At 46.2% G+C, this 19,722-nt stretch overlaps 1 protein-coding gene across 3 annotated transcripts; it reads right to left on the bottom strand.

Moving 5' to 3' along the window:
- Positions 1 to 604: 604 nt before the first annotated feature.
- On the bottom strand, positions 605 to 19,169 carry slc24a4b (solute carrier family 24 member 4b). 3 transcript variants are annotated; one of them, XM_052053152.1, is made up of 17 exons: positions 18,472 to 19,169; positions 14,812 to 14,919; positions 10,149 to 10,225; positions 8,885 to 8,959; positions 8,715 to 8,799; positions 8,539 to 8,642; positions 8,250 to 8,324; positions 8,137 to 8,162; positions 7,512 to 7,565; positions 5,772 to 5,917; positions 4,425 to 4,594; positions 4,196 to 4,337; positions 3,935 to 4,101; positions 3,639 to 3,753; positions 3,372 to 3,484; positions 3,200 to 3,265; positions 605 to 3,076 (listed from the first exon to the last, which is right to left on the bottom strand). In XM_052053152.1, exons 1-17 carry the CDS (start codon positions 18,632 to 18,634, stop codon positions 2,927 to 2,929), a joined length of 1,836 nt encoding a protein of 611 aa, XP_051909112.1. In that variant the 5' UTR covers positions 18,635 to 19,169; the 3' UTR covers positions 605 to 2,926. The 3 variants fall into 3 exon arrangements, with proteins under 3 accessions (XP_051909112.1, XP_051909111.1, XP_051909110.1); XM_052053151.1 differs by having other exon boundaries at positions 4,196 to 4,331; positions 5,826 to 5,917; positions 18,472 to 19,168; XM_052053150.1 differs by having other exon boundaries at positions 5,826 to 5,917; positions 18,472 to 19,167.
- Positions 19,170 to 19,722: the final 553 nt, after the last annotated feature.

Here is a 19,722-nt window from a genome sequence, read left to right as displayed (position 1 = left end):
GCGAGGGGGGGTGGGGGGGAAGGCTTGACTTGTGAGTCAATATTGCTCCCTAGTGGTGATGGTGAATACTCCACGATAGCTGGGAAATTAGATTTTATATAAGGGATTGTCACAGCCCCCCCCCCCCCCCAAAAAAAAGTTAACTCATCATATTAGGAAAGTTAACTCATCATATTAGGAATTAATCCATCCATTCTTTGTATCGCTTATTCTTAGTGGGGGACTTTTAAAGATTCAAATTGAACATCCATTTCTGTTCTTCCCATTATACGCAACAAAGGCAAAAATGTTTTGTGCTTGCTTTATACAAGTGATATTTTTAAACAAACTCTGCGGCGACAGCTTAGTCATCTTCAGAATTTGGCCGTTTGATTTGAAGGTGTTTGAGATGAATACTTAATGAAAGCTTTTTATTTCCATTGCCTTGGCAAAGTGCTGTTTGCAAAGAAAAGCTCTTTTTGTTGGACAAAACTTTGTACACACAGCTCAGACCTGGCATATGCATATGCATATATATATTATATATACACATACATATTTATATCCAAGCAGCTGATAAATGACTTGAATTTCACCAGTGATGCAAGAAGTTAGGAGACAAACGTACAGGAATGATTTTGCCATTTTATTTTTTTTCTTCACATTATTGCTTTACAGTAAAATGCATTGGTTGGATATGTCCAGTATAGCAAGACAATACATTCATATAAGTTATACGGTTTATTTTTAGTTTTTTTTTTAATAGTAACTAACTTTACATTAGACGTTTTTTTTTTTTTGTTCATCAGTTATTGTTGACAACTCCCACATCACATTGAGCTCACAGTGCATCAGGTCGCATTCAATGAACGAAATACAAACGAGTCCTCTCGTGTTTTTAATCACCTTTCCACAGCGTGTGCGTGATAAATACTTGGACTGACATCCACTCTGCATCAAATAATTCTCCCCCCCCCCCCTCCTCCCATCTTCTTCCTTCAGAAAAAAAAAAGAAAAAGACTTGCTGACAAACGCAAGCTCAACAACAAGGAGGACAAAACTCCAACCCGGCAACCAAGATAGGACCACACAGAGCAGCCTTAAGAACAAAAGAAAAAAAATTGCACATTTGGACTCCAAACGAGTACAATAAGGTGTATCTACAGATGGGCCCTGTGTGGTCACCTCCATCAAGCATAGAAATGGACGAGCATCTTCAAGGAGGCGGGAGTTCAACTCTCCCAAGTGCTCTTAATCCAGGTCCTCAAAAAGTGACAAAGTCCAGACCAAACATGACCGATCCATCGCGTCGCTCCTTTTGGCTGTTTGTGGAAAAAGGGACCATAGTGTCCATCCTTTGGCTCAGTTCGACAGCAATCACCAAAAAAACCCAAAAATAAAAATTAAAAAAAATTACAAATGACAAAGCACACCTGTGAGCTCACACATCGAGTACTAAACGAACAACATCATCATGGCGACCTGGCAGGGGCCTCGTGTCACGCACGCGCACACACACACACACGCAAGTCATGACATTGAGATTGCATATACAAGTGCCGGCCGACATATGTGGCACAGGAATATCACCCCCTACCCACCAGTTCTGTCATAATTCTCTGTAGCTCGGCTCATCACTTGCAATTTTGCAACAAATCGCACGGTAGCTGCCGATTTTTTGATTCTTTTTTACTCTTTGTAAAACTGGACCAGGCGGTTGCCATGGAGATGCCTGATGGGCACAAGCAGCCTTTGCGCTGCGTTTGGAGGAAGGGGAACACTGCATTTAACATCCCAGCATGCACTGCGGACAAGAGGCGGGTGTGCTCATCGTAGTCTCACACACACACACACACACACACATTCGTATCACACACACGCGCACCAAAGGAAGCACTAGTTGATTCAGAATGAGAGGATGGCTCTTAAAGTGCAGTATCTACATACAACTCAACACGATAGCCCCCCCACCAAAGAGCTGTCCCTGATCACTGGTGGCTGTGGTTGGCACCCCCGCCCCCGCTTACTGGCCAGGGGGGGTGGTCTAGCAGACAGTCAGCATCGAGATAGCCGTCTCGTTCCTTTATCTCAAAAGTTGATGGGAAAAAAAATCAAGCCAAAATCCATCCCGCTGATCTGAAGATGGTCGAGTTGAGTGAGCGCTGAGGGTGTTCAGATCTCCATCCAGCACAAAAAGTCATCCGCGTAAAAAGTTGTTTCGAGTGGGATGCAACATGCTCTCCCTCTGTCTTTCACAAAAAGATGGAGGGATTCTTGACCAAAAAAATAATAATAATTACAAAAAGAAAGAAATTGTGTCCAGTTCGATGTTGTGCAGTGCAGTCGTAACTCAAAAATTCAGTTTGGACTGATGCTTCCCAAACAGTCCTGAAAAAGTAGTTTCTTTTTTATTTAATCAAGTGAGGTGAGAAAAGTTTGCAGGCGGTCATTGAGGGACAGAGTTTGTAGTTCCTTGTGTCAAGTTGGTAGCTGCAGGAGGGATGCTGACAAGGACAAGACCCTCGTCTTGGGCCAAAAAAAAAAGTGTGTGCTTTTCTCTTTGGGTTCTCAGTAAACCTTGTGAGGATTCTGTCAACATGAAAGAGTGATGACATGGTGACAACGTGTGGGTTGAGGGGGGCAGAATTAAATTCTGGTGTCCCCCACCGCAGACAGCTAAATGGATGGACGAAATAGACAGGTGGACAGCAGTACTGCAGGAACAGGCAATCCTCGAAATGAGTATCAAGGACTGGCACTGTGTGAGCAAAGATTCGATGCAAAATGACACAAGTGTGCCACCGCATGGACATACTTGGGACTACACAGACAACGGAGTGTGGGGGTGGATCAGATAGGTCCAGTATTATTGAAGGGAAGGGTGGGACTTTGGGGCTGTGAGGATTGTTTTGGTGTCCGGCTGCTGCTGCTGCAGCTGCATCGCGTGTTAATCCTCAAAGCACATAGGCAAGTTGACAAAAGTGAAGACGTTGTATTCGATCATGACCGAGATGCAGAGGAAGACGGCGTACAGGATCAGTACATATAGCCCCAGCTTCGGGTCCAGACGCCACTTGTTCAGGTGAATGCCCAGGACCTGTTTGCGGTGCAAAACAAATGACTAGGTCAGTTTCATTCCCAGGGCATTGACTCAAAAGTGATTCATGGAACGCTCACAGAACGAGAAGCGGCAAAAAAATAAAAATAAAAAAGCACTCACTGTGAGGGCCACAGATCCCAGCAGAAGCACCACCGAATACACAAGCCCTCGACTGTTGATCATCACCTGCAAAAGACGAAACAACCGCCTCACTTCGGTGCCATCGCGCAAGTCCAGCAAACACTAGTGGTGGCGCAAAACAGAGTGACCGAAAGAAACAGGCGAGCAGCACCTCCGATCCGTAGTCAACACACATGGTTTGGAGCGCCCAGGGGACGCCCAGGCCCACGAGGATGTCAAACACGTTGCTCCCGATCGTGTTGGACACGGCCATGTCTCCCAAGCCTGAAACACACCACGCAAGCGTGGACACGAGAACCGATATGAGCAACGCTACGACAAACGTATCTCCAAAGTACAAATTCCCGGAAGCATTTACGGCACATCGCCGTGGTCATGACATTTTATACACAGTCCGCGAGGGGGGGGGGGGCGCGACCTTGACGAGCCACGATGAGACTGGCGATGCAGTCGGGGACGCTGGTGCCTGCTGCCAGGAAGGTGATGCCCATGATGACGTCGGGGATTCCCAGAGTGTAGCCAATGATGGTCACCTGCAAAGAGGGCAGGAACTCTCAAAAAGTCTTTCTAGACTAACGGATAATTTTTCCACATTAACGTTCCGTCAGTGTCATCCAATATCACCGATTGGTTGTGCAGTAAAATGATGATCTGAATCTTGATTGACGACCAAGTCGAATAACACCAAAAACAACAATACAGACTCAAACTTACCATCCAGACCATCAGGTAAGAGAAGACCGCAATCCAGACGGTTGAGAGGATAAAGGAGAGCATGAAGCATCTTTCCCAGCGTGGCTTGCCGCAGTTTGGGACGGTGAAGAACAACAACAGAAGCAGCGGCCACGAGATCAGCCACTTGATTCTGTTGCCGCAGCCCTCTGCAAAACAAAGCGTTTCGGTCGTCGGTGCTTTCAGTCGCTCACGAGAGCGACGGGGTCAATGATGTCACGACCGTCCCGATCGACCGCGTACTGGGAGGACCAAACGGGGAGATGCCGCTTTCCTCCTCCTTCTCAGTGGGTTTGTCCTCGGGTACGTTGCCATTCTCGATGTCCGTCTTGCCGTCAATCACTTGCGTCTCCATGCCGTTGGCCGCCTGGACTAACTTCTGGCGCTTTCAGAAGAGAGACACTAAATCCCGGGCACACGACGTCCACATAGATACAGGACAACGCCGGTCCGCTGCAACTCTCGTGTGTACCTCTGTGATGATGAGGCGGCTCGCCATGCGCAAGCGGGTCTTTGGTCCAAAGTGGCTGGTGACCATGACCCGCAGGCCCGCTTCGGGGAAGCGGAATTTGGACGGGCTGGCGTTCATGATTTCGTCCACCATCACCACCGAGCCACGGCTGTAAGCCTTGGTGGGTTTCACTGGAGTCGCAGGGGGAAGGCGGTACATTTGACATCGTGTAAAAACAGCAAAGAATGACTCCTCTGCCAACCAAAAGATTATTTTTTTTCCAACTTTGCCCTCGTTAGTGCAATTTGGACTCATGCATGCAAGAAGGCGAATATATTAATGCGTGTAAACATTTCTTGAATTCATTACCGCTTCAGTCGGGAGCGTGCCGAGAGAGCAGCGGCGGAAAAGTAGGATGCAACACAAACAGAGCGGCACAGTATCGCTGACAACAAGCAGGAGCAGGTTTAGTAAGGCTAAACAGACAGGCGGCGGGGTTAGATCCAGTCAGTAATCACAGAAATTAGTGAAGAACTCAGACAAGTGGCTCGAAAGATTGATAAATGTTATTGAAGTTGTTCGGGTTTTTTTTTTCAAGAAAGTTGCAATCCCATGACACTAAAATATGACAAAAACATCAAGAGGAAGTTCAACTTGACTTTGCAACGTTAGCATGGAGAATGCTCATTAACTCATTCAGTCCCAGCCAATTCTGGACCAAGTCTGAAAAGACGTTTAAAAACGTCTTTGGGAGTGAATGAGTTAACTACGACTCGACTTCATGTATTGCTTTTAGCATTCTTAACTGTCATCCAATCGTAATAAGAAGTGAACCTTCACGGAGCAACGGTGCGGACTCACAGATGACACTGACGAAAACGGCCATCGCAATGTGTACCTGGGAGGCGAGTCGCTTGGCAAACGCTACCCACGGCTGATTGCGCCTGCGCCTTACCTTTCTCTTGCCGCACTATACGACTTCAGACAGCATTCTCACGCACGCCTTAGCATCTAATTGAATTAAAAAAAAGCTTCAGAAGTGGAGAAAAAAAAATGAGGGGCCGTGGGTCATTCACAGACAGTATATTAATAGCGGTTAATGTAATACAGCTCATTGGGATCAAAGCAAGTGGAAGTTTGCCAATCTTTAGAGAGAATTAAAGCATCTCGCCCAGTAGAGAGAAAGAACGAATCAGATGAAGCAAGTTGAGCAGAACAGGAGGCGAGATGAAAAGCCACATGATCTCCAGCGGGGGTCTTGCCAAAGAAAGTCACATTTCCTCAATGATGTACAGGTCATGGGGCCAAGACGAGGCCGCTTCCTGTTGCCCCCCCCCCCCCGCCCCCCGCCTGTCTGATTAACCTTACCTGCGGCCAGCAAGGGCACTGACGGGTCGTCATCCCGATAATAAGGCGCATTACCGTCCTCCATCTCACTGCTGGTGGCCGCGTTGCCGTTGGCTACGTTCTTCTTGGAGCTCCCCATGAAGAAAGCCTGCATGCTGGAGTTGAATCTGGGGAGGGAGGCGCACAAGAGGATCGGTCAGCGGAGTTGATCAAAGACTTGTTTGAAATATATTCAGGAGCTAAAAAAAAAAAAAAAAAAGGAACCAAGTTGTTTACCGCCGCGTGAAGGGGCAAACTACCATCCAAAAAAAGGTACCGAGGCGTGCGCTTGCACACAAGGTGCCGTGCGTAAAAATTGTTGAGCTTCGGCAGATGTGGCAGTCCTCTGACGGATCTGTTACTTTGCAAAAACCCGAGCCTTTTCATTGCCAAGCGCTGCACTTTATGAAGATGAAACAGGCGATTAAAATTAAATGTCTGAGGATCCGGCGTACAAGGTGAGTCAGACGTATTCCAGGACTGGTGCCGCAAAAGATGCCGTAGTTCAATGACAAACTTTGGCGTTTTCTGCGTCGGTGTGGGCCAGACAATGCCGGACATCCGGCGGTTCCTGGCACAGATGAAGCGGATGACATCAAGATGGCTAAAAGCATTTCAGCAACTTGGCCAAATTTCCTCTTTGAAAAATGACAGTAAGTGCAAACGGTGTGAATTATTTATGTCGTAACAACCGCCCTTCGCAAAGTTGCACAAGCGTGTTTATTTTAATTGCCGTGTCGTGTTGGAGTTGGAAACAAAGCTGCTCATTTAGGAAAATTGCACTTCAAAAGTGATTTTTCTGGTTTGACCTCGACTGTGCATTTTGTTTAGAAAAAAAAAATGTCGGTTCCGAGTGGAGAGTAAACACCTCCATGCAACTTCCATTTTGAAAGGAACAAACCTAAAATGGCCAGTGGATATTTTAGGAGCGGGGGTGGGAGGGGGGGGGTGCCACATGACAGCATCCCCTCTGTAATTTTTTGTGTCTTGCCTACAGAATGAAGAAGGAGAGAGGAATGATCCAGTTAAGCCGCTGCTCTTTAGGGCCGCGTGTTGCGGAAGATTAAGCCTGTGGTGGCAGCGAGAGCGAGCGGGCTGCTGAGAGTGCAACACAGATTACCAGCTGGACCCAGACAGACGCACACGCCATGACCGCGGCTTGCTGCATCGGATCGCACACACGCCTCAGTCTATATTTTAACATTGAATTGAATTATTTTGCATGACCTCTGTTGTCCCTGAAAGGGCTAAGGAGGGGTAAAAAAAAAAGACTTGATCCAATAATGATAGCCTTCTGATGGAAAGACAACCTCACAAGATCTGTGATGAAGGGAAAACAAGTCCAATTGCATTTTTTTTTAAAGTTCTTATCATGACCATGATATCCTACAGGAGATTGAAGTAATGTCGCTATGCTCCCCCCTTTTTTTTTACCACCACCATCACGATCTCAGAGTGTCAGCACTTTCGTTTTATCATCCGTGCGATTGATGGTGCAAATGATCGCTTAAAACCCGAAATGAGGATCGTTTTCATCGGTCATTTCGTTATAAGCGCTGTTGGCACCACATGGAAACCGATCGTCATAAAACGCACGCCGATCGTTGATGTCGACGTGCTTTCAAGATCAACGGCGCTAAATGCAATATCCTGAATATCGACCGACTGGTATAGCACCACGCAGTCAAAAGGTTTGAGCCTGCAAACTGACTGAGCACTTACTTCATGACCAGAATGTATCCAGCGTACATAACCACCAGCACTAAACTCTCCCACCTAAAATAATAAAAAAAAAATAGGTTAGAATGGCCATCCCATTCTAATTATATTGTACATGACAAGCGGTGGCGTTTTGAGGCAGCAGTCGGCGAGAACTTTGTACCGGGGTTCTGAGGCTGAAATCATCAATTACTGGATAAAAAGGGACTGCAGCCTATGTGGCAACTAATTAAATGATTGGGGTTTTTTTTCTTTTTTAGAGGGGGAGTAGAAGCGCAGAACATTTCTTATCAAATTGCTCCCAGATTTGGAGATAAGGATAAAGAAAAAGGAACTTCATAAAAAGGGGGGAAAAAAAGCTAGAGTAATGAATATTTATTAGCTTTTTTTTCTCCCCCATCACTACTTGAGGTAGCGCAGACTGCTGAGGCAGTTTTTTTTGAAGAGTCTGCCTGAAATAAGCGATTAATAAATCAATAATCAAGCTGGAAACACCATGCTGACCTTTAACCAATTATTCATTTTGGGGGCGGGGCATGGCTTAGGCCGAAATGAGCAATACCTCCACATAAAATCATGACAGTTCCCGATAAATAGGCACAAATTGAGGTTGTGTCATTTGACTCACCACACAATCTTCTCGTCATAGATGAACTGCAACGTGTAAAGTGGGAAAAAAAAAAACAAAACATTACAGGTTGTTGAATGTAATGACGACATTCTTCAATGAGTCCAACTTACCGCAATAAGAGCGATGACAGACAGGATATAATAGAAGGAATCTCGAAAAACTGCCCACCAAGTCAGCATCACCACCTACGAGGTACGCAGAAGATACACGATTTGTACAGGGCCTTTCATGCCAGCACTTGAGCGTTGGCTCTCTTCAAGCCAACCAGAGATGTTTTTATTTTCAATCAAACCTCCATAAGAAAACAATCTTAAGAGGGCACTTGTCCGTGAACAGTGAGGACGCAGATGCACTGGGTCCCCGAAACTCACGGGTTTGAACGCACGCGCACGCACACACCTGTCCGGCGAAGATGCCGCACACTCCGATAATGCAAAGGATGTTGAAGACGGCCGAGCCAACGATGGTCCCTACCCCCACGTCTCCGTGGGTGATGAAGACACCTGCACACAAGAAGGCAGCCTATCAGGATCGCTGGTGACACCGACCATGCGGGTGTTTGTTTGTGTGTCTACCAATGACTGAGGCAAAAAGCTCAGGCGCAGAACTGCCAGCTGCCATGAAGGTGGCACCGGCAACATCTTCACTAAGATGTAGTTTCTGCATGAAAAGAGCGAATATGGTGATGTAATTTAAAAAAAATGGCAGCCTTAATATAAATAAACCCTAAATGCCCCCAAAGTACCTCACAAATCTTCTCCAGTGACGTCACAAAATACTCGTCACACGTGATGGCGAGTGCCAGGAACATGTAGAGGGCCTGCGGTCACAGGCAGTGGAATTCCAAATCAAGTGCATTTGATAAATAGGATTTCATTCATTAAAAAATAAAATGAAATAAATGTTGCCATGATTGGGGCAAATGGCGCCATCATGCAAATGAAGCATTAGACCGTCAGAAGCACCAGTCAAGAAGTTCAATAATTTATTCACTCATTCTCTTCATTTGATAGTATTTTTCTTGGCATCAACAATCGCCCGCTATGAAAATACCCTGCAAACTGGGTTAATACATGAATCATTCGTGAGCTCATCAAGACAAAGACTGAAAATGACCCTCATAAATGCATGTCCGCGCATATTGACATTTGCCTACCGATGCCACTTTGTTGAAAATAAACCCAAAGCAAATTGTCAATTAAATGATCTTATTTACTCAAAGTCTGAAGCCAAGAATTTACCATAAAAGTACCCCCGTTTTTAGATGTCATCATGGGAGAATAAAAGCATGACGGGCCGCTTTATAAATTTGCCCCCTTCACAAACGAGGAAAAGCACGGAGGGAGGGTTTCGTGCTCGCGCTCCCGTGGGGGCTTGTGGGTGTCAGGCGGCCTATTTCGGTAGTTGAGGTTGAATTGATAAATTATAGATCAGGTGAGAGAGGAGAGGCCTGTTTGTGCTGCTGTGCTCTATGCTATCCACAGGGGGCAGCGCAGGCACAGCAGGGGGAAAAAAAACAAGAATGTAGTAGTTGTGCACTCGTGAACAAGTCCTGTGGCTAAAACCAGAAGGCATAGTTTTTTTTTTTAAATTAAAGTGATGATCTTGAGTCCACAATCTAAATGTGGCACATGACAGGAGTAATAAATGAAGTCATTCACTAAAATGACTCATCTTTATTTTTGTCTCAGCACAATCATGACTCAAACCAACATGGAAGTCACCGTGAGCGGGCTGAGAATTACTTTAAATACTTAATGAATATTTAGGAGGACTTCATTTCCAACACTCCGGGATAGACAATTAATATTTGATAGCCGTCGCTCGCACGCTGCACATTAGCCGTGTGTGCAATTTATGGCCTGCATTAGTAGACTTGATTTTCTCGCTGCAAGTTCTGGTTTGCCAAAATGATTTTTTTTTGCTCGACTGCCCCCGCCCGCCCATAAAAGAAAAAACATGATGATGGGTGCAGGTGCAAAACGAAACTTCGAAAAAGATTGTCTCACCGCTGCAATGTGCAGGAGGATGGCGCCGCTCTTGCGCTCGTTGTTGGTGAAAAGGTCATCGGGGAACTCGTGTATTGCTGGGGAGAGAGGAAATGTCACAGTCAACGCACGACATCAGCGGCGTGACAGTAAGACACGTGTCCGCCGCCGTCATGGCCCCGGTTCCTCTTCCTCCCTTCCCCCCGCTGCACCCCAAACCACTTGTGTGACATTGTGACGGGTCAGCAGACCTCACCACCCTGGATCACGATGAGGGACCTTCAAGGCCTGGATATATTATGCAACATGGTCAATGTTCTTCACGACCCAACTGGAAAATACAATGAGGAAAAAAAAATAAGAAAAAAAAGCCTTGACGATCTCATACCAAGCCATTTTGAAAAGGAGGGGCACTCGTTTCCCCAAACAGAACCTCAAAAGTCAAATCTGTTGCGGTAAGTTGGTCCACCTGCTGGCTTTCATTCGACATTCTCAACTGGCACACAAAATGTGGCGGGACACAGTCCAGTTTTGTCCGTTACGCACACACTCGCACCCTTGAGGCGACAAAAAGCAACAGCGATCTTGTTTGATGCAAATTGCTTCAATGTTTACCGTCGGGTCAGGATGGATGCGTTGCGGTGCGGTGTGGTGACGGCGTAAAATGAAATAAAAGGCACGTTTTGGGACCTGGTCACATATGGAGTTGGGAAGTGGAACAGGGCTCACCTGAGACTTCACTCTGCATCTGTCCTAACCTCACTGTTGCGAGTATGAGCACGCATGGATATGGAAATGTGTATTTTATACTCAGTGATGTGTGTGCACACGTGAATGAAGCAGACAAGCATTTGTAGCAAATGTAGCATGATCATATAACATCTATTCTGCAGGCCCTTTTTCTTCACTCGCTAGCAAACAAATGGAAAAACAATTTCCGACTGCGCGTTTAATCAACATATAGTCAAATACTTAAAAACACATTCTTCTCCCGCAAACATGTACTTGGTGAATTTTCCCGAGCAGCAAGTGGCCAATTTGATCATTCAACAGCACAAATAGCACAAGCCAAGTGGCCGTTGACAGCGTGAGACCAACAAGGTGTTCGCACGTCAGCAGCGGTCACGTCGCAGTCCTCGGTGACACAAACACGCCGACGTTCTTGGCCGCTCAAGGACAGACCAACGCGGGAGGACGGGGACGACACAAGTGACGCCTTTAAATAGGCCGGCGACAACATTAGCATATGGACGGGCAAAGTCACTTTGCGAGGGAAAATGAGTCCTTGGGAATGATATAAATTCATATTTCAAAGTCTGGCAAAAAAGTTGGACTGTCCACCCCGACAAAAAAATCACGCATATCAAACTGTTTTTTCCTCCTTTGGACAACACTGCAGCCACTGGAATAAATAAAATGGAGTCAATTTGTTTTTTTTAGTGCACCTTTGCATTCCTTTTGAATTATTAGATTCAATAAAGGACAAATAATCACCTAATGGATGCTGATAATATTTAAGAGTTCAATAAAGGAGGAAGATCAGAGAATAGAAGGTCCAAAAAATATAAATAAAAGTCCTCTTGAGGAGAAGCTAAGCCACAAATCTAAAAATAGACCTCACATTCGGACATCTTTCTGGGCTGCTTATGCAAGAAATAACTCATATTGTGTGTGTGTGTGTGTTCGGCACAATCCACCCATCCGCCCCCAACCCCCCCCCCCCCCCCCATCGGCTCCTTTTATAAGCTCGTTATAAGACCACACAGACAGCTCACAAGAAGTTTGAAGATTTTATGAAACAACTCCGCAGGCACAGCGATTCGAAGGACGTTGTTCCTCACATGCAAGTTCTTTGGAATGCCCCGTAAGCTCCCACCCTCTCCAGGCTAGGTTGGTTAAGATTAGAATAATCGTTTTTATTTAGTCAGATAAATTAAGCTAAATGGGATGCATGGAGTAAAAGGTCAGCACAGTTTCCAAAATGTCAAACCTTTTCCCTTCACAACATCCCATCATCCATCATTGGCCATTTAGCGCAATCGAAAGGGGGTCCAATGCAATAGTGGTCTCAGTTTCTATTGAGCTTGTCAGGGATGAAGTCTGAGGGGGAAAAAAAGTTTATTATCATAAACGCAGATCAGATCGTATCAGTAAGCGCTAACATTTTTCATGACTAAACTTCAGCCGAGTGTCACAATACGACAAACGGCTCTCAGTTCGATGATGCCAATTTAAAAAAAACAAAGCAAACCGGCCACTGGCACTCCTTTGTTCAAAATCGTGTAAGATAGCAGACAGGGAATGTGTTGCATAATAGTGAGCTCGGCCTCCTAAGGAAGTCTTCTCTACGCTGCGGTCAAGTCTTGCGTACACAACTCAACTCCATATCGCGTGCAATGTCTCGGACATTAACTTTCTGTCACACGGGAGAGCCAAACCAGAATGCCGCAGCACCGTACAGCGTTATACTCAAGAGACGATGAGAGCTGAAGAATTTTTCTGGGTCACGATTGGCCAATTAGATAATTGCTGCTGCTCGGGTGTATCAGAACGCCATGTACGCAGTCTTGTATGGAGAACTACAAAAGGCACGCACGCATACACACCGTTATCCTCTTCCCTTGGCGGGTCAATACATCCACATGCTCGCGTCACATGTGGAGCGGTGTTCTCATGTTCGTTTAAGCACTTAGAGACACGCCATTCCGCACCAACATGCACATAGTTAAGCATGACGTCCCGTTAGGTGGCGTTTGCGCACGATTGCTGAACGGGGCTGAAACCGTTGTACCGCAAGGTTCACTGCTGTGAAATGACATGTTTTCAAATATGGGCTTGATGGCGCGGGGGGGTGGGGGGGCTCAATGTTCGGAACTCCTGTTTCCAGGTAAGTACAGTATTGAACAGAACAAAGTTACAAAGGATTTGTAACTGCGTCGAGCTGAGGTCATGTTGGTCTTTCGAGCCGAAACAGCGCCTCTGCTGGCTGCACCTGAGCAATGCACTCCACATTTCGCCCAAAAAAAATGCATAAATTCCTCATATGCAAACGAACCCATTTTCAACACGGCACCGCAGAGAAAATGCAGGACGGCAAGCGATCACGCATCCCGACAAATTGACTGGATCGCGTCAAGCCTCATCCTGCGAGAACGGCGTCGCATTCAAGTGAGAACACATACATAAAAATGCACTTAAGACCAACATTAGATGGGCGGCAGCACCTTGCGAGGCTTCCATCAATAATGATAAGGAAAGTCAAGTGTGATCTATGCAGTGCGGTGAAATGGAGCCTCAGTAGTTGAGCTTGCTCAGCATATAAACACCCCCTCACACACATACATTTCCAACGAGCCTTCTCATCCTTATCAACTTCCATCCATTTACACCGAGCGCGTCCCTCTTAAGGGAGAAGCCCACTTTGTCAGCGCTCGGTCTACTCTGGAATCAACTCAAGGTGATGACATGTTTCACGGTATTGCATTGAAGGTATAAAATTGGTGGTATGGTATGAAATTGAATTTTTTTATTTTTAAACAAACAATAAATGAATCCGTAGTCAGAACTCTTAGCACCAAAAGCGCTAACAAGCATGCTAGTGAAATGGGCCACGAGTGACGTGACGAGACATGACTTGCGAGAATTGTGAGATAAATTCCAGGAAAAAAATATATATGAAAAAAAATAAAATAAAAATCAGAGTGAGTCATGTGCTCCGCAACCGGTCAGAACAGACCAATCGGTTTCGCAACAAAGAGACACACGTGTTCGTGGTGGCATTCTTTCTGAGATGATGCGAGTCATATGACAAAACAAAGCGGTGCAAGGAACCGAGGGGGTGAGGGGGGGGCGGAGGGAGGGGAGGGGGTGGTTCTGAAGATTTTCAAGTGAATGAGGTGATGTGGAATGAGACGTTCAGTCTGGTGCACGAGGGGACGTTTTGTAAAAGGGGCGGTGGAGGGGGGGGGGGTGGATGGATGATGGTAATCTTTAAGGATTAAACTTCTGTTGAGGAAAACTTCCAGGACGCCAGTCATTCAATCAGTTGCCCGCTACTTTTATGCCGCTACAAAGAAAAAGTCACATGCTGAATCATTTTATGAGTGTTGTAAAAAAAAAAAATTTTTTTTTTTTTAAACGTGCTTGTTGGTTGATTTCATAGTTGGGTACGCGGCAGCTTCATTTGAATAATTCCAGAGCGGGAGCAGAAATGAGGTAAATAGCCCGTTGGGGCCCCGTCGGGCAGCTTGTGACACTTGAAATGACATCCAAATAACCTTGCGCCCTGCTGTCCCTTCCATACTGTATGAAACGCAAGCAAAACAAATCCTCAAATTGACACGTAACCCCATTCGGTTAAATAATTACTCGCCGTTGCTTGAAAACACTCTTTGGATGATTACGTCCGGAAGGCTCGCCCGCGGGCCGCAATGAATCACTGTGACGTCTTCCGAAATAGAAACATTTGCTGCCGCACACGAAACAGTCGTAGCACTTTGCGACTGGCGCCGAGAACACAAAAACAGATAGAGTTGCAGATAGTCCAATGGCATAAGTATTCATAACCGCGGATAAGTCTGAAGGCATCCAATAAAGTCATGGTGAATGGAAAACAACAACCAAAGAAATAATTCCAGCACAGTACAGGCTCAAAGCGGCACCAAAACTTTGTTGGCCGGCATACCTGGCGCCGTACAGTTCTTGGGCTCCGTTTCATTTTCGGTCGCCGACGCCATGAGCCGCCTCCCCCAGTGCTCCGGATCGGGACGGTCCTCCATTATCATGCCGTGGCCTGCAGAGCAAACAAAAAGATTGCGGTTTAGCGCCGCTTATGAGATTGTTTGAAAAAACCCCTTTGAGCGTATCACTAACAGGCTTGAGGAAAGCGTGAACATACAAACGGTTTGTTTCGAGGGAATGTCAAAAATCAAGATGGATGGTTGTCATTCTTAATCCGCTAAATGTGTCCTATGTGGCTGTCCAACTTTTTATTTTTTTAATTTCTCCCACAAGAGTGCTTCAAAAACGAAGCCGCCGCACACTTTTCCTCTGCTCTTAAGCCTCTGTAAACGAGGACAAGCACTGCAGCCCTAAATATCTTACGTAAAATGGTACCAGCCCGCCTGGATGCGTTTTCAACTTGCCTTTTTTTTTTTCCCTCCATCATTTGTGCCACACAAATGACACGAGGCCTCTGGCAAGATGAGAAAACTGTTTGCTGTGCGCAAAATGATGAGTCGATTTGGGTGACGTAAGGGCCTAATTATTGCTGCGGAAGAGCGTGCAACACAGCCAACCAGTCAGTCCGACTTCTGGTTTGTGAGGTCACGCAGATTGCGCTTGCGAAAGCCCACTCACATGACACGGTTATAATCGGCGCTTTCACCATGTGAAGGACGCCGTGATGCCTCAGTGGCCCAAGTTCCCCTCCAGCCACAACCGAGGAAGCAAAGCATGAACAAATAAAGATATGGGTGACAATCCAGACTTGAAAGCGTTTCACGAATTGAAATCGATTTCGACGGAAATGTTGCCAAAGCGTACGTGATCAAACGCGTTTGTCACTTTTGCCCGCCTGATGCAAAGGCTAATTTCCCCACAGAGGGACCATGCTTCCACTTCTTTGATGTTAACGCGCGCAGCCAATTATTTTCAGCATGTGACGGTTGTGAATTGTCTTTTTTTTTCCCACATTCCTGAATTGATTTCAAACACAACCGCCATATTTGGCCAGAATATTCATGAGTACAGTATGGTTTAACATACCAAGTTGCTGACTAAGCAATATTTCGATGTGGCCATCAAGACTAACTCCCCATTTGGAGTATGTTGGACCACCTTGAATGAATGAATTAAGTTGCTTTATGATCAATGTACTTACCACTCGATACACTCATTGACTAAAGGCATCAGCAAAGTCACAGCAGTGACCACCATTCACTGTTTATGTCTTCCACGGCCGCCCTAAAAGCATTGCTCAAAATGCCTTTTTTTTACGTTTGTGAAATGTTTGATACACCGAATCTCTTAAATCTCATATTATTAGCATAGCGGTGCCACTTCCTTCCATTTGCTAAACACAAGCCTGAGGATTTCAGCGTTAGAGAGGACATCCTCAAGCTCGGTTCAATCAACCTACTGGGGGACAGAGGGGGGGGACCAAGGCCAAACATGCGCCCGTCAACCTTGCTTGGCTGCGAACACGTTCGCCTTCAGTCGTCGGATAACAACAAGAAAAAAAAAAAAAAAGTCCTGTCCATCACATCTCTCTCACACCCACATCCGCTTCAGGATCAGCATGCAAGGCGGCGTGTCACGCCTCTCTGCCTTCTTTATGGCGGTGTATGACCCAGGAGAGGAGCATCAAATCTCATCCATCTGGATTATTCTGAAAAATCAACACGCCACTATAAATCAGGCGAGTGCAAACAGGTTTTTCCACAGACATTCTTGTTTATTCAATTAAATGGATCTGATTATGGTAGGCCTCGTGGGTTCAAAGGGGATTTCTGCTGTTCTCACATAGGCCGACATGGCTGTCAAACTGCAGATGAACAATTCCCGAGGCTTCTTTACAACGGTCCCGCCATGGCTACGACTGCGTCGGTCTAACATTTTATACACACGCGTACGCGCATAAAAAAACGCTGCCTTTGGAAATGAGAGATTTGCACTCGCATGTATGAGATCATTGCAGAATAATCATTTAAGCCTCTTGTTTTAATGTAATTAATGAAACTCGGTGGATTTCGCTGGAGATCTGCCCTGCAGTACAGTGAGGAGAGTTTTCTGATGCTATCTGTAGCCCCCTCCCCCCCCAGGCCCCAACGGAGGCTAAGTGGTTGCAGATGGACAGATCCCACGACAGGGTCACCAAAAAAAAAAAAAAGAGCTTCATGAGAGAGGCACGGAGCGCGTGTGTGGACTACATTAGTGAAACGCTGACAACAATTTGATACATGTGAGATGGGGTCGCTGTCAGATGACAGCGGTGCGTCTCATTTGTGGGAGCAGGGTCTTAAAAAAAAAAAAAGTCATATCCATACCATATATCCATTTTGTGTCAAAATTAGATAACCTCGTGGAGACATTGAGGTTTGTTTTTTTTTTGGATGTAAAAAGCAGCTCCCGATGCATTAGAATATAATTCACACATGATTGGCTGACAAGTTTCTGCAAAAAAAAAAAAAAACCACAAAGATGGTGGCCACATTGATGTTGATGCAAACTGCTTAAACCTAAAATGCTTAATTGTTTAACTCAATCTGCAAAATGTATTGAAATAGCCGACAAAGAATTGCTCTTCTTTCTGGCTACAAAGCTGTCACCTCCACGCCACCGTCCTGTCATTTTCTAGAAATATCTTCACTTATGTGCTTTATCGATAGCAACACGAAAATTAGATAATTCTGGGGCTATTTTTGGAGAGCCGCAGATCAGAACGAATAACTTTTTTTTCCCCCAGCAATCTGTTTTTTAATTTGCACAGAAAATTTTGTTACCTCAGGAATAAGTGCAGGTTGACTGTATGCAAAATCTCTCAAATGATATTTATGACACCCCCCCCCCCCACCCCCACCCCACTTCTTTTCTCCAAATCCAGGTCACATCTTGCAATGAGAGCACTGATGAAACACTGACACCCCCTTTGTATACGCGCATTGCCCACGAGTTCACCTCGGATCCCTGCTGTTTTAGCGGGATGCTCAACCAACACTCCCAAGGTTGGTGCGTGGATTACATAACGGCTGTGATGCTGCGTTTGGGATGCTCCGCAATGTCAGTGTTTGCACAAGCCTAAAGGGAAGACTTTTGACATGAAAGGGGGAGGGGGGGGGTCATGTGTAGAGAGTGAGCACCATACATGACTGCCCATCTCAATTACACTGAGGGGGGTGGGGGGGGGGGAGATCTGGATCACCATACGTGTACGTGTATGACGGGGAAGGTGCAGACCACGGTGCGCGGTAACAGTGGATCGTGCTGCAAAAAAAAAAAAAAAAAAAGACAAATCAAACCGATTCCCGGTCCCGTCGTATGTGTGCATGTAAAACAGGCGTGCGTGCGCCGTGATTACGCGCCTGTGCCTCCTCGACAAATAAAAAAAAATGTGCAAGCTGCCACGGGGCGCACACTGCGGCATTACGGAGAAACATCGTAAAAGGCGACCTCGGCGTAGTTGAATAAATACGAATGCATTCCAAGTTGGGTGGTTTTAGTAGAGCCGGCATCAAGAATCTGCAGACGAATGCAGCGACGTTGCATCGCCGCCAGATCACATTTGTTGTGACGCGTGATTACAATGCAGATATCGCGCGTCCATGTGTGCGATCCACGCACTCACCTGCTTTGGTCAACAGCGCCGACATGGTCCACGCCACTAAGAGGGCACTGCAGATGAAGCACACCTGTACAAACAGCATCTCCCTCCTTTTGCGAACTTTAAACATCTTCGCCATGATGCTCTTCTTCATTTTAGGCGCCTTCACGGTGTCGTCCCGCTCCATGTCTCCTTCGTCCTCCGGCCACTTTTATTTCCCCTAATGAGTTTATCTTCCTCGGTCGCCGTCCTTGAAATAAGCCGAAGAAAGCGCCCCTTTCCTTTTTTTTTCACAATGAACCCAGCTGAGATGAGGTCCTCATTTCAGTAGAACGACCATTTAATTTGGCGAGGGGGATAAGAAAAGCGAGCAGGCTCCCACACCGGCGTGCATTTTGTCCCGTGGAGACGAGCGGAGTGGAGTGTCAACAAGGGGGGAGGTTCAACAACAACAAAAAAAAAAAACAATATTAAAAAAAAGAGGCTGTCCTTTCTCCTCCTCGCTGTAGTTTGGCGTTTTTCCCCCCCTCCAAAGACTCCAACGTCCCGTCATCAACGGAGGTTCGCTCAGCTGCGTGGGGAGCGAGTCCACGCACCTGCGCCTGATGCTCTGTGCGTGAGCGTGCGTAAGCGTGCGTGCGTGCGCGCGTGCTCGTGGAGGAAAATTGTCACATTTCAGGCAGCAGTCGTGCTCGTGCAGCAGAGTCTAACTCCTCCCCGCCTCCGTCCACATGGATTCGGCCCTCCTCCTACCCGGCCGACCTTCATCCACTCGCCCCCCGCCCCCTCCACCACCACCCCCCCCCCCCCCAATCTCAACGAGACAGTGGTCTCCTCCATTGTCCACCATTGACACCAATTCGTCAATCAGCTGTCACGTTTTTAGAGATCAAAGCAAGGATTTGGAGCTCGTCTTCATGCCATTTGTGTTATGAAACCAAAAGCCAATCAGTGGTTTGATATGTTGAGAGGACCATCAAAAAAAATAAAAATAAAAATAAAACGACATTGCCAGCACCTTGCCTTTTATGTGTCATACCGAGTCACTCGTGAGGTTTTGCGTGAACGTGCTTCGTGATGGATTCATATTGAAAAGAATCACACACAGCGTTAACTTCTGAATCTACTCTCCCACCGACCTGCCCACACATACGCAGTCTCCGCTGCATGCGAGTAACAGAATGTTCAATCGTGTCTTATGAAACCAAAAGCCAATAATTCCCAGGTCCTGAGTTCATCTACCAATAACTAATAAATGGCCTTCAAGTGACCCGC

This window comes from Hippocampus zosterae, chromosome 19, assembly GCF_025434085.1.
Source record: "Hippocampus zosterae strain Florida chromosome 19, ASM2543408v3, whole genome shotgun sequence".
NCBI lineage: Eukaryota > Metazoa > Chordata > Actinopteri > Syngnathiformes > Syngnathidae > Hippocampus > Hippocampus zosterae.
The sequence above is the reverse complement of the archived record's forward strand: the minus strand, read 5'-3'. Positions and strand labels throughout refer to the sequence as shown.